The following is a 16337-nucleotide window of genomic DNA, read 5'->3' as shown; positions in this document are numbered from 1 at the left end:
TTCCACATGATAACCCTGCAACATACAATAGCAGCTGGAAGAAATGCCTGAAGGGTTAACGTGCAAACGAAGACACTATGTTCGTGCACCTGCAACAGAGTTTGACCTTCATTTCACTATCCCTTGAAGAATAACCCTGTTCCCACAGGGAATATTGTTTACTTCAGAAAAATACGTGTCAGCCGATTACAGTGCCCGAGGAGATTTCATGACATTCCTGCTACGAAACTGAACATTAGAAATTAGAAAAAAAAAAAAAAATAAATAAAATAAAAACAAATGTGTCTAATCAACAGTGTAAGTGCTACAATGTATTTCCACAAGAAGACTTACCTTATTGGAGTGCCTTGGTCAGAAACCTTTGCTATTCTATTGGGATTTACGCCAGATATAGCGTTATTCTCTGTTTTCCTTCGTTTTCGAGACTGTATGGTCACCATGTGGCTCGCGAAGGGAAAATAGAGAAGTGCTCCGGTATAACATGGCTGCCGCGCTAGGATCCGACCCTTGACTGGGGAAGAATTTACAACTTTAGATGGGAAACAGACCTTGCCATCGTCTTCTACATCCACGAATACCCCTAGAGGAAATAGCTGTGTCCTTCTGCGACAAATTTGAAATTTGCTGTCCCCCCTCACATGACTGTGGGAGATAGCCCAAATCTTCAACAGAGAGCTGTGCAGCTCCTAATAAACGCACGGACTTGTGTGACCCCTCAAAATTTTTCATTTCGTATCCCCTACAAGTATCCACCTACATAATCCCGTTAATTTGGAAACCCCGTTTTTCCAACCTGACCAATATGCCATTAGAAGATCTCACCCAAATGGAAGAGAATGGCCGGAAAGCGACCCAAGAGACGGCAGTGATGAACAGAAACCAGCCCCTCTCTCCAAAAAGCGAAACAAGAGGCTAACTGGCCCTAAACCAGAAAGGGAAACTAGGTCCCAATCTGACCCTGAAAGGAAGCAACAACAACAACATAGTCAACAACTGGAAATTCTTGAAGAATGCTGCAACTTAGACCCAGCCTTGCCAGAAGGCCTTGTACCTGATCAGATTCTTGCACTCAGGCACTCACTCGAGGACCTCCTAAAGGAATAGAGCAGTCGAGTGACCACATGGCTCCGTTCCGACATAGTCTCCTTGTGGGCAAAACTCAAGACTATTTTATACAAAACACACGTGGAATATGAGAAAGTGAATGCTACACTGGAGGCATACCTGCAAGGAAGGGCAAGGGAAATGCCACAGTGTGCCCCTACCTATTCAGAGGCACTGAGGAACAAAATCACAACCACAGCTACAACTATAACCACCACTTCCAAGCCTACTCCTAGGAAGACATTACTTCCAAAGCCACATCTTGTGGTTCTTAAACCCACTGCAAATGACTCCCACAAAACCAGCGAAGAAGTAAAGAAAATAGTGGTCAATTCCCTGACTCAAGACTTCAGATCTGCCAAAATCAAATCCATTAGAAAGACGCGGAACACAGGGGTCATCATCGAAACTGCAACCAAGGATGATGCAAACCTCATTATGAACAACTATGAAAAGGAAGGAAAAAACTAACTTGAGTAAATAATACGAAGGTCTTTGAGATAACAGAAGAGGAGAAAAAGTAGTATGTACTGGAACTTAAGAACAAGTTTGAGCTTCTGCAGTCTGCTCAGGGCCAAGATATCGATGATGAATATTAAACTTTCTGAAAGTGATAAAGCCCAAGAAACCTTTAGGTAAAAAGAGATCCAGAGGAGAAACACTTGTCATGATGAACAGAAGACGACAAATGAAGAGCAAGATAAACACTGATGAGGAGAAAATTGAGTATATTGAGTTATGCAAAGCCATTAGAAAGAGTCTCAGAGAGGAGATAAGATTTAACACAAGAAAAGTAGAACAGGTATTAAGGAAAAACAGAGGATTTAAATCAGCAGCCATGAGCAGTAATACAGAAAGACAAATTATACTGAAACTGAAGAATAGTGATTGTGTACTTATAAATAGCAAAAAGGCATAATTCAAATAGCAGAAGACTACTATAGAGAATTATACAAGGAGCGAGGGAATAATGCCAGCAGTGGGAAAGATGAATTGCAAATTAATAACACATACGACATATCCGATATCCTTCCTGATGAGGTAGAATGTGCATTGAAGAAAATGAAGAATCATAAAGCCCAGGAGGAAGATGAAGTTACTGTAGGGTTGTTAAAATTGACCTTCTGGCAATTTTAACAACTCTACAAAAACTGGCAAGACTCTTCACAAAATGCATTAGAAAAGGTGTGACGCCCAAGGAGTGGAATAATGTAATCATAGTTTTGCTGCATAAGAAAGGAGATAAATCAGAAATTGGAAATTATAGACCAATTAGCTTGTTATCCCCATCTACAAGTTGTTCACAAGGGTCATTACTAACAGATTAGAAAGAATATTTGATGAGAATCGACTGAAAGAGTAAACTGGGTTTAGGACAGGATTCTTGACTATGGATCACCTTCACATAATATCACAGCTAATGGAGGTGTAATATCACAGCATAAGGCAACTTTTCAGACACTGGAAAGACAAGGCTTAGGTACCCCATATATTATGATTTTGAAGAAAATATATGAGAATGCTTCCTCCTTTATTAGACTAGACAAAGACAGTAGGAAATTTAAAATTGAGAAAGGAGTTCGACAAGGAGACACAATATCTCCAAAGTTCTTTACCTCTGCCCTTGAGAAAGCTTTTAGAAGATTAGACTGGTCACAGAAAGGAGTCAATGTGAATGGAGAGTAATTAAACCATTTACTATTTGCAGATGCTATTGTGGTCATTAGCCTTGATCCCAAAGGATTAGAGGAAAATTTTAATCAGTTATGCAGAGTTGGTAAGGATTTTGGACTAAACATGAATATGGCGAAAACCAAAGTAATGATGAACAGGTATGCCACAGAATGGGATATAATGAATGAAGGAGCAGTAATTGAAAAGGTGAAGTCATATACTTATCTGGGACAAGTCATTAGCTGTAATAATGATAAATGGATGGAAGTCAAGAGAAGGATAAATTTTGGATAAATAGTATTCAGGAAATATAGTCACACAATGAGGAGCAATATCCCAATTTGTCTAAAAAGTAAAATAATGAACCAGAATATACTCCCCACCATGACTTATGGAAGTGAAACTTGGGCACTCACCAAAAGAATGGAAGAGAAACTGAGAACTACACAGCGAAAAATGGAAAGAATTATATTGGGAATCAGACTGTTAGATAAGAAGAGAAACACATGGATTAGGCAGCAAATTCGAGTAAAGGACATTCTTATCAAAATTAAAGAACTAAAATGGTCTTGGGCAGGATACGCAGCTCAAAGACATCATTACAAATGGACCAAGAGAAGCTAGAAGAAAACCTGGAAGACAACGAAGGAGATTGACAGATGAAATTCATGTGTTTGTGGGTAGTAAATGGATGGCCATTGCACAAAACAGAAGGAACTGGAAAGTTGCCGGAGAGGCCTTCATCCTGCACTGGATTGAAAATGGCTGACGACGATGATGATGTATCTGTTTTTATTTGTTGTAATATAAATCAATAATAATCCCAAAAAAATTAAATATCTGATACTGTAGTATCATACTATTTTACCTTATTTATTAATAATTCTGATGGTTACATGACACATTGAAAATGGTATCTCAGAATACTGTTTCATATGTTACAGCCATTTCTCATGTCAGCCAGTGACCTCTAATCATTACAGATGATTAATAGATAAGGTAAGGTAATATGACAAGTATCATAGATACTTGTTTATACACTACAGGCTGACCATCACTGATCTGGACACCGGTAATCAGGTTCCACCGCTAATTTGGACATAATTTCCGCAATCGTAATTTCAAATTTCCCAGGTCGGCAAACTGACCTGCCGCTATTGTTTTGATGACGTTGGTTGCAGCATCAGCTGTTGGCAAAAACTCATAAACACTGGCAAGCCATTCCTAACCTACTTGTTTTTCTGCATTTATTATTATAACCAGCTCACATTTAGCCCCAGCTATGGTTCCAGTGCATAAAGGAAGTGCTTCTCGTGGTGTAAAGCGCAAACACTGTACATTGTCCATAACAGATAAAGTTGAACTTCTGAAAAAACTCAATAGTGGTGTGTCTGTGAGAAGTTTAACTCTGCTTAGTTGTAAATTACAGCAATTTCTCTCAGTTTCTCTTATTTTAGTAATTTTCTTTTTAGATTTTTTTTTATTTTTATTTACAACACACTTGTACAAACTTGTGTAAAAACACAACACAATATGGTGGATAATACAGTGTGCTAACGAACTTGTTTCCACAAAATCTCTAACAATCTTGACAAACTTATTGCGACGTTTGAGAGTTTATTTTATCGCAAGTAGTTTTATTGCAGCACTTGCAATAAACTAATCACAAACGACCTTCATATGTATGCAGTAATAGCGTCACACATATGTGGCTGACATGGCTTCTCAAGAAATAAAGTAACCTACTGAGCCACGTTGGCCACATATGCGACATAAAAAAAAGCCTTTTTTTTGATATTTTAAACGAAAAAATGACAACACTGACATTATAATATTTATTTTAAAATTACTAATCAAATTATTTACTAAATATTTTTTGGCCTCTGGGGAATTTTTTTCTTAAACTAGCTTGGCAGTCAACGTGTTAAAGGTAGGATGAGGTGGTTAGCTGTTGGGTAAACTGTATGCTAATCTAACCACCGGTGATCCAGCAAACTCACTAATCTGGCACCCCACAGGTCCCAACGCTGCCGGATTAGTGTTGGTCGAATGTAATACTAGGAGCATAGTAAACACATTTGATGAATTTGAGGTACTAGTTAAATGATTACATGCAGACATTCTATGACTATCAGAGATGTGGTGTTACTCAGACATAAGGGATGCAGAATTTGAATATGAGGAGTACAGTATGTCAGAAAGACAGGACAGGAACAGGGAGGGGTTGTGCTGTTAGTTAAGAAACACATAAAATCAAAGCAGTGCATCCTGTGGACATGGGTGAGCAGTGCAATGTTGAGTCAGTTTGGTGTAACCTAAGTACTGGGGAAAACAAAAATTAGAGTAGGAGTATGTAAGTAAAAGTAAAGTAAAGTGCAGCCATTATCAACCCACTGCAGGATGGAAGCCTCCTCAACAATTCATGCTGAGGGAAATGGACCATAATCTGCCACGCTGGTCCAGTGCAGATTCAGCAGTCAGGGGCTTGAACCCTGGTCTACTCAAAGAGCGTGTGCTACTGCACTCCCGCTCCTGCCCACTTGGCTACGGATTAGGAGTATGTATAGGCTTAATAACTATGACGAGTTTGACAAACAGCTATACAGAGAAATAGTGGGCCAGTAAATCTGAATGTCTTATAATGGGGAATTTTAACATTCCAGATATCGACTGGAACTTGTGTGTTGATCAGTCATACACTAGCAAGACTTTTGTGGATTAACTCAATGACTGTTTTCTACAGCAGCAGCATGTTAGAAAGGCGACAAGAGAGATACTCTTGATCTGATTATCAACAGTGATTATTCGTGCATTAACAGTTTGCAGATAAAGGAATTACCAGGTGGCAGTGACCACAGTGTACTGATGTAGGAGTTACTCAAAGATATAACTACCATTAGGGGTAAAGGAAATGGGTTTTGCTTTCATAAAGCTGGCTATAGTGGTCTCAGACAGTTTTTAAATTTTTTGAAGATTACAAACTGCAAATTCTGAATGGGAAGCATTCAGAGAAGTAGTTGTAGAAGCTACTGGGCTTTTTATACCAAATAAAAGATACTGTCCAAGGCTTATCCTAAATAGATGTCAAATGAATTTACGAGATTGGTTGCAAAGAAGAAAAATACATGGTATATATGTGTGTAAATTATCAGGAAATACAGAATGTATAAACCATTCTTCAATTAAGTCATGAATGGGATTAGGCATGCTAGGGCAGATTATGAGAATCCTGTGGGGAAAAAATACAGATAAAAGAGCAAACACCTCTTTACTGATACACACTGATCTTTACTTATGTTAATATTAGAAGGGAAAGGAAACAGTTCATATTTGATCCACCAAAGGAATTGTTTAACTCTTGATGATCTTGTTCAGGTTGCTGACAAACTGAGTAGGTATTTTTCATTTGTATTCATACGAGGATTTTTTTAGTTATGAGAATACTAGAAGTGTATTAAATTTTAACAGGCAGCTTATTAATTCTGTGATAAGATAAGAGGAAAGTGGAAAATAAATTTTCTAAATATAAAAGAAAAGGCACCTAAGTTGGATGGGATCTAGCCAGTTATATTAAGGATATTACCAAAAGAGGTAAGAAAACCTTTAGTCATAATTATGAAAGAATCCTTGGATTCAGGAGTGGTCCCTATGAACTGGATCTACAAATTTATCCCAAGTTCATAAAGGGGGATATGAATAATTACAGAGCTGTTAGCTTGATTTCTGTTCCAGGGAAAATAATCAAGTCATTTGGTTGTGCATTACTGCTTTAACATGCAGACAGGAATGCAGTTACATTGCAGTCAAAGCATGGATTTGTTAAAGGGGAGCCATTGTCTGACCAAAGTGATTGAATACTATGACATAATAACAAAGAAACTGGATGCAAAAATTAATTTTAATATCATACATTTAGATTTCGGAAAAACTTTTGATTCTGCTGCACATAAATGAGTGCTATACAAATTGTATTGGTTAAGAGCAAGTTACTGCTATGGATAAAGGGATGGTTGAGTGGGAAAAAACAGTGTATCAATAAACACTGCTCTTCTTCTTGGTCTAATGTTATTAGCAGAGTTTTTTCAGAGTTTATGCTGGGTTTGTTGTGGTTTTCAGTATTTATTAATAATACTGATGAAAGCATATATAGCTTAATGTCTAAGTTTGCAAATGATATAAAGGTTTGAAGGGTGAGTAATGATAGTAATCAGGGTAACTATGGCAACAAGACCTAGACAAATTAGGCAGAGGCGGGGGGGACTTAGAAGTGATAATTGAATTTAACATCCACAATTAAAGGTGCTTCTTGCGGTAATTAGTAATTGCAGATTAATGCACCAACTTGTGGTACCATATTGAGGGTAATGGTGAATGAAAAAAATTGTAATCACAGGTGTATTGATGATCCTGCTCAGGTTGGGGATAATTTTGCAATCAGATATCAATTTCTCTGAGTACTGTAAACAGGCTGGCAGGGCAGCTAATGAAGTTTCATTAGTGATGCACATGAATTTTTCCAGTAGGGATAAAGAAATGATTATCCCTTTGTATAAAGTAATGGTTAGGCCACATCTTGAGTACTGCATACAGGTCTGGAATCCTTGTTTATGGGAAGGATGTGGAACTGTTGTCTGGGAAGATTCATTCGTGAGAGGAACTGAAGAGTGTTCTTACTAGTAAAGGCTTAAGTTATGTAAATTGTAATGCCTGGAGACTAGGTTCTTCCAAGGAGATCTGATTGAGGTGTTTAAGGCTTTGAATGGATTTGGTATGCTCAGTGCTGATGGAATTCTTCCTCTGGATCATAATTGACAAATGAGGGAGCATAGATTTAAAGTGTATAAGAAATAAAATTCATCGAGGAAGGAGGGATGGTTGTGTTTTCTTTTTTTTTTTTTTTTTTGCTGATGTTGTGTAGGCTTGCTTTTTTTGTATCATTTGCTACTAATACTAATACTAAATACCAATCTCTCTCCCTCCCACCTTTCTGGTCTCATACCATTTTAGCTCACCAGACAAGGGAAATCATACCATAAAAGACAAAACAATATTTACATATGGAAATCAGTAAAAATCTAAGTACTTCAAGCTGCATAGAGTAATGTCTGTTTTTAAATTTTCAAAGAAATAGAGATAATTCTCATGTGTTTCACTTGCTGTATGCTTCAGTGACTGAAATCATGGCTTTGTTATACTACAAGTTCACACTCCTGTATTCCTCTAACAAAATAGACTTTACTCTATACAGACCAGGTAGATTTTCACTAAAAGCAGATTGATCAAAAGTTATCAGATCTGCTTTTAAAGAATGTTTGGTATGATCTCTATTCTTTTAATAAATTACAATTTGATATTGGTATCTCTATACATTAAAAAAGTTTTCCTCCTAGTGATATTTATTCGAGCCAATGGGAGAAGAGGGCAAGGCCAATTACCTCACTACAAATGCAATTAATTATTGACAACTGCCTCCATAATGTTACTAACCTTGTGCACGTGATTCACTGTCTAACTTTTGATGTTTCATTGAAACATTTTTAATGAATGTAATGTTTTCAATATTAATGAATATTGTATGTTTGTAAATACAGTAGTTTAGTATTTTGTAAATATTTTAAATATTTATATAGTTTGTAAATATTTCAGTTAAATATTTTAGTCCTCATGCATTATGGAAACTGAAGCAAAAGTCTTTTCCTAAGTGACCTATATAAACGCAGGTAAATAATTACATAGTTGATATTTATTCGACCTTGAGAATTCTGCCCACTATAAATTCACAGGTAAATAATTACATAGGTCATTTCCTGATTAGATATCAATCATAGTGACAGTGTTTTTTGCCTTTCTGCACTGGGTGTCTCCCCCAACTCCTCGTTTTTACTCTGTGTAGAATACAATACTCGACATAAGGTCAGGGTGTGTGTTAGTGTATGTTTTGTGAAGTATTAGTGTGGTGTGCCAGTGACGGAAACCCCAGTTTCCGTCACTGGCACGGGGAGGCAGGCCAGGACACATTAGCCAAGAAGAAAGCTCTGGTGGGGTGAACCCTGCGGTAGCCTAGGCATCCAAGGAGACTCCAAAAATATGGGCTAGAAAATTCATGCTTCAAAATAATATTTTGTATTAACAGGGAAATAGAGAAAAAAATTATTGAAAAGGAGATAATGGGGAGATAGGAAGAGGGTGGGATAAAAGGGGTAGAGAACAGAGGGATCAGTGTTGAGACACTCACCTGATTTTAAAGAGGAGACAATAAGGTGTTCCCTGATAGGACCCCTATCCTGGTCCAGATGGTGGGAGTTGAAATTGGGTGATAGGGTGAGCCACCAGGAAAAAAGGTGGTTAAGGGCCACACAGGGTGGGGAAAGGAGACTCAACCACCCCAGGTGGTAGGAATAAAAGAACATTTGGAAAGAAATTCCTATGGTGGAGTGTGCTTTTTGCAGTTCTGTCCCACACTGGCCTGGGGGTTACTCTAATGGCCATTGTCAACATCCCACACCATGCCAGCTAGGAAAAGCTACACCATAGAACAAACTTCCATCTGTCATTGTAGAAGTTGATAGCTTAAATAGATTCAAGGCAGAATTAGACAAATATTTGGAGTGAGTGGATGGGTGAAATGAGAAGGGTTTTTTTTTTTTTTTTCCTTTTTTTTGGCTGATGCTATATAAGCTTGCTTTCTTGCATCGTGTTCCTATACTAATGGTGTCAGCGTGGATAACAGTGAGGCCCCTGAGGGCTTGCCTTGCCATCAGTCTGTCCGGTGAAGAGGCTGAGATAGAGCAGGCAATTAATAATAACTTTCATTCACACAATTTTACTTATTATAGTGTTTTCTTGCACTTTCTATTTTCTTTTATATTTTAGATTAGATATCGATCAGTGCATTTCTGACAGGTTTGTCTTTTATGTAGAAAAGATATGACTTACTCTATCATACCTCTACATATTACGTAGAAAAGCATGCACAGAGGTTGGCGAGCAAAGCGAGCAGGGGGCAGAGCCCCCTAATAGTGCATTATTTTATACTTTGGTTTTTGAGCAGTAGACATGATTGTATAGCATTGAGCGATTCTTTTATGTGCTATAGTGGAGTGAATTATATGTGATATTATGTGATTACTTATATACCTGGAAAATAATTTTTTCCATTTGTTTTATATTCTGTTACACCATTAAATATATTGAATGAATTTTTAAAGTGAATTTTGATTAAGCGCAAAAGATTGGTGGAAGAATAAATTATTATATTAAATGCATTTAAGAAATCATCACAAGTATTACTGTATTATTATCTCTAATGTGATAATAAAAAAAATGATAATAAAAATATTTTCTCCTGTTAGGAGAAGTACCTATAACCACCTGAGCAGCTGGTTGACTGATGCGAGAAATTTAACCAACCCAAATACAGTAAGCTTTATATATGAATATATAAGTACCTTTTTTCTCTGCATGGACATGTTATTATGAATATAAAATGTGATAAATACAGTGGCAAAAGAAATTGGATGGGTGGATGAGAATAGCATAGTACAAAAAATTACTTTTTATATCTAAGTGCTTCATTTTAAATAGTTGCATAAAAAATGAATATTTTATAAGAACTTTTTTCTTACACAAATAATTTTTCTTCTTCCACTGTTTAACTTAGGAATGGTTCAGCCTTGTCTTATGTATCATGATTCACTCTCAGAAAAATATGGGCTAGAAAATTCATGCTTCAAAATAATATTTTGTATTAACAGGGAAATAGAGAAAGAAAAAAAAAAAAAAAAAACACAAATAGCAATTGGTTGGCTAAATGAGTTTAATACCTGAAGAGTATCTTTATGGAAATTTGTGCACTGTTTCTGTCTTTCATGCATTCAGAAATATGATATAAAAATATCAAAGATTATAAGGAGACTAAAAATGTGCTAACCTTTATTTTTTTTCTTTCTTCCTTTCACTGTTTATCAATTTTGCTGTCAGTTTGAATCAGTGGTAAAGTATTAATGACCCTGAATTTCTCTAAGCTGAGTAATATTTAACATCTTTATTTACATTTACATGCAAAGAAGTTTGCAGATTTCAGGATAGCAATAACCGTTCTCCCCAGAAAATTTTGCCAGCCAGGTGGCATTATGAAGTAGCTGGGTGTGGAAGTGTGATTCTTCACAATATTATAAAATTTTCTGTTTCATATTTATAAATGTGACTTAAGTGATCCAGAGCAAACATTAATTGCATAATTTAACATTATATGCTCCTGTTGCATTGATCTCGATTGCAAAGTATGTTCAAATTAATATTGATCGAGATCAGTGAGCAGTAAAAATTTATCCGGTTAAAATTTAAGCGATTCTTGCTGTACCATATGGTACAGTGAGAATCACTTCAATTTTAGCCGGGCAGTCAGTTAAATTCACCGGGCAGTGAGCCCATTCCATGGGTCCTGGGGAGAACACTGAATAATTTAGTTAATATACTCATTGAATAATTTTATGATAATTAAAATGAGATTGGAAAAGAAACGCCGCCTCCGTAGTCAGGTGGGCAGCAGCAGTGTGTAGCACATGCTGCTTGATTAGACTGGGGTTCAAGCCCATGACCACCAAATACAGAGGATGTGGAAAGGTCAGGGAATGACCACCGCATATCCCTGGAGCAATATGGCTTTAATTGCTAATGCTCCTAAAAACCAAAATAACAACAACGACTGCAAAGTTTGTGAAAGAACTTGGCTCACTTTTTTACAAGTTTTGTTGAGATATCAACTCTTTTTGCAGAGTTATTAAATTTTCAATACTAACATGCTACATTATATTGGAAAATATAATGTAGCATATTGACAATTAGCTGGATACCATTTCATTTTTGGGCCTGGAAAACAAATGATCCATGTTTAAACAATGGCAGTTACAAGCAGGGCCACATGTAGCAAACAGTGGTCTGCAGCGTAACTGCCATTGTTTAAATGTGAGATTATTGAAACATGCTAAACAGATCAATTGTATTAATAAAAGGATAATTTGTATTAATTAAAAACTATCACTTATTCTGTTATTTTAATGCACATAGCCCCTAAATAAGTTGTCATATTGTTATTAATTTTCTTATTACCTTTGTACTAATTTTCAAGTCTAACTTAATCAGAAATATGTTAGAGTATTGATGAGCAAGTGAGCCAGTTAGACAGCAAAAGCTACCATGCGTGAGGCTCTTTAGAAGGACAGTGGTTCATCTCAGAGAAATGAAATTTGGTATCTTTTGTCTCAAGAGTTCAGTCTTTTACAAAATTTTAATCTTACTCAAGATTTTAATCTTGTGGCTTTTTCGTGTTCAGCGATACAGAGGTGTAAAAACAGGTATTTGTTGGTTCAAGTAAAAGGTGCAGGAAGCTTGTTGAGAACTTGACTAGGTGCACTACCATGCACCTTAATATGAAGCAACGAAGGTATTTCACCTTAGGCTCTAGCCTGGTCAATCGTAAATAACCGATCAACATGTTCGAACCTACCCCAGCATACCACTGTCATCCCCCTTGCTTCTTAGCACCCCAAGTAATCCCACCACCTCCCAGGGGGTGAGTGATATTGCTCACTGCTCACTTTGGGAACCACTGGTGTAGATTATCCCATAAAAGCTCATTGGGTTTAAGTGAGGCAATTGTTGGGGGGGGGGGGGTATACCATAATTTTCAATACTTCCTCCTGTTATTTAGTTGCTAGAAAGTCTCTGAGCAGCATAAAACTGTTCTTTGGGTCATTATCTTGTTGTGATATAAAATTTCTTCCATAAAATCAGTCCAGAGCAGTGGTTCCCAACTGGTGGTTTGCAAACCTCTGGGGGTTTGCGAAAGTATTCCAGAGGGTTTGCACTAAAAATTCTGTAATGGTGTCTGCTTTACACAGATATATTATTGTAAACTCCAAAATATAATTAATAATAAACAATAAAGTTAAATAAAAGTAAAGAATTGCCAAAGAAAGAAACCACATCTCCCACAATTCCTTATAATTAGTTTATTATCTTACAGAATATCATGTTAAATAAATGTTTTCCCATACTAAATTTTTTTTCATTCTCAAGGATCATTGTTATGTATAGGTAGTTTTTTTTAGAACCTATAGTACTTTGTACCATGCATGGGTTGAAAAGATAAAGAAGATATTCGTTGACATTAGACTTGAACTTCTGTAGATTGTAATTTTCAGGAAATACGTATGAAGGAAGGTTGTTCCAGAAAACAGAAGAATGAATGAATGAAGAAGAAAAGTTGGTTCTGTGAGTTTGAACTTGGACAGTAAAAGGATGTTGATTAGTTGTGGCGCATGTTTAGACTGCTTTGAAAGAGAGAGCAGGAATTATAGAAACCAACTCAGAAGAACAGTGCTCATGCACTGTTCTTCTGAGTTGGATCTATAGAAAAAAGTTCTTGAATCTATAGAAAAAAGGCATGCAACAGAAACAAAGTCTATGAGACAGAGTGGAGAGACTATTAGAGATGAGACATTAATGAACCTAACTGCCCTCTTTTGAATGGAATCTAGAAGCCTGAGAGAGGTTTTGGGGGCACTACCCCAGATGTGGGAGCAAAATTTCATGTCAGGCCAGATTTGCAATTTCAACAGTGTCAACAACTGTTCGAAAGAAAAGTAATGCCAGTTTTTTAGATGCAGAGAAAGCAATATTTGTAATGTGGTTTATGCCAAGAGAGATTAAAAGTCACAATAATCCCCAAGGTATTGCCTAGAAATCTGAAGGTCATCGAAGATAAGCATAGGAGCAGAAGAATCGAGGAATTGGTAGAGGATATTTGAGAAGTTGAAGCTGTTTGAGCACGGCAAGGTTTATCAAACTGAAAGGTGGAGTACAATGTGCTATCATCAGCAAAACTATGGATAGTATTTCTGGTCAATGGAAAAAGGTTGGTCATTAATATACAAGAGGAAAAGAGTGGGAGAAAGAACTGAACCTTGGGGAACACCAGTATTAGTGGAGAAGTTAGAAGACAGAAAGCTGTCTACCATCACCCGCAGTGAGTGGTCAGAGAGAAAACTGGATACCCACTTACAAAGAACAGCTGGCAAACCATAGAATGGAAGCTTATTTAGAAGACCTTTATGTCAAACATGATCAAAAGCCTTTGAAATGTCAAGAGCAATGGCTTGAGTTTCACCAAACTTTTCCATTGAATTTGTCCATAGATGGGTAACATTAGTAAAATAATAAGAGGAGTTTACCTCATTATAATAGATAGATGGGTAAATAAGCCAGAATATCACCAGTGGAACAACACTGATGGAATCTATACTGGTGATCATTGATCAGACAAAAGATTTCCAGATAGTTTAAGAGTTGGCGGCTAATTGATTTCTGCATTACTTTGGAAAGAGTAGAATTAATTGCAATGGAATGATAATTGGATGGAAGGGATTTGTCACCCTTTTTAGGAACTGGCTGGATGTGAGCAAATTTCCAAGCAGAAGGAAAAACACCTTTGGAATAAGAAAGCGAAACAAGATGACACAAAACAGGAGTAAGTTCAGGGGCACAGGTTTTGAGAACAAGTGGAGAAATACCATTAGGACCTGGATCTTTCTTAGCATCAGATTCATCAAAATCCTTCTGATATCCTTTTGATTGAAGCCCATAGAATAATTAAATGGAGTGTGTGTTGGGAATGGTGGGAGGTGTGTTTTATCCAAGATTATTAATACATGATTTGGAAGAAAAATGGAATGCTAGCAGGTCAGCTTTATCCCTAGCTGAAGTGACAATAGAACCATCTGGTTTTGACAGAGGTGGGAGCAGAAACGAGCCAAAGTTGCAGCCAATAGTTTTGGCAGGAGACCAGAATCCTCGGCTACTATTATGGCAAGAAGCAAGTTTTCTACTCTTAGGCCCGTTCAAAATCTAGTTTGGACTGATTAATAACTGCTTTACAAAGTATAAATAATTCTTAATATTAATTTTTATTATCATGAAATGTCGCTTATAAAAAACGTAGTACTGGAAATATTTTATAAAAAAAATTCAGAAGTATTATACGATTTCAGAGAATATGGACTTTTCTTCTTCTTCCAGTCACAGTTCCCTGAGGAGCTGTTATGGCCCTCAACAAAATTCTTCAATTGCATTGATCATATGATCATATGCTATACGAGTGGCATTGCAAAATGTCACACCCAAAAGTTCACTGATCCTCTCCTTCCCCCTAATTGTAGGTCTTCTTTAACAGCAGTTTTTGGAGTTGGTTTTGTTATGATCTCTGTGGCATCAGATAATGTGGTGGTATGCCATTGCACTAATGGTCATAATGGATCGCATTAAAATATTATTTTAAAAGGGGTTTGTGATAAAAAATATTACATTGAAAGGGGTTTGCAAGTATAGAAAGGTTGCAAACCGCTGGTCCAGGGAATATTGCATTATGTTTAAGAATGTTTTTATAGCCTTCTTTTCTCGTCTTAAAATTCCTTCAATTTTGACAATATCACTCATTCTAGGAGAACAGAAGCAACCCCTGTACCAGTGTTTCCCAAACTTTTTTAGTCACAGAACACTTTTCATCTCACAACATATTCATGGAACACTTGCGAAACACAAGTTTAGCAGGAGCCAAAGAACTGTTTGCTAATACTTTATTACATACGACGCACTGTGCATCAGGAGCATATTTATTTCCAACACATATAAAGCCAAAATTCAAATAACTGTCATTATACTTTCGTTTTGGTCTTTTATTAGTTGGTTCCTGTTTTTTCACTTCAGATTTTTGGGGAACAAAAGTCTGCGATTGTTCATTCTCACTTTGAAGTGTGACAATATTATGTTTGTTTTCATCAACCACAATTGCACTACTAGAAGTACTTTGCTTCTCATTTTAAAGTTCCTTTTTTCAACCACCAATCCATGATCACATATTTTAATAAGAATATTTCGAAATACTAATAATTATTAAAAAAAATTTATACAAGGAGGTGAGTTGAGTTTAGTTATGATATCGGTTCGCTTCCTCCTCTCTTACACCCTGTGTACTCCAAGCTAAATTGCATACAAATGGCATACTAGATCACCACATTGCTACTTTTTTGTAGGTGCAAAGTCCCCCAAAATAAAGTGCTCCGTGGTCTATTTGATTATTAGTCTATGCCAGTATATTAATAACTGAAAAAAAAATTATGTTAAATATTATAATGATACAAAAGTGGTGTACACTACAAATATGCAAAATTTATTTATTTTATTATTTTTTTAAATTATTAATTACTATTTTTCGATAATTACGATAATTACGAACACTTGTTCACATCTCATGAAACACTAGTGTTCCACAGAACACAGTTTGAGAAACGCTGCCCTAGACCATGATGTCAGAGGTTGCTTCTGTCCAGTGAATATTGCATAGTCTTCTTTTCTTAAAATTCCTTAACAATTCTGTCAATGTCACCCACTCCAGGGAAAACAGAAGCAACCCCAGACCATGATAGAACCACCACCACCGTGCTTGACTGTGGACACTAAACAATGTGGCACAATTTTTTCTTCAGTTAATCATCTCACAT

At 36.5% G+C, this 16337-nt stretch overlaps 1 protein-coding gene across 1 annotated transcript in view; it reads left to right on the top strand.

The window, feature by feature from the left end:
• Positions 1-16337, top strand: part of LOC150087613 (ras-related protein Rab-14-like) — a 154402-nt gene that overhangs the window by 67946 nt on the left and 70119 nt on the right. The window contains exon 4 of the mRNA XM_090369886.1: positions 10131-10197. Coding sequence (XP_090226012.1) covers positions 10131-10197 — 67 coding nt within the window. The remainder of the gene's footprint in view (positions 1-10130; positions 10198-16337) is intronic.

The sequence above is a fragment of the Mastigoproctus giganteus genome, chromosome 3 (assembly GCF_048544385.1).
Source record: "Mastigoproctus giganteus isolate SK-2022 chromosome 3, ASM4854438v1, whole genome shotgun sequence".
Lineage (NCBI taxonomy): Eukaryota > Metazoa > Arthropoda > Arachnida > Uropygi > Thelyphonidae > Mastigoproctus > Mastigoproctus giganteus.
Note: the sequence above shows the minus strand (reverse complement) of the source record. Positions and strands in the feature narration are given on the sequence as shown.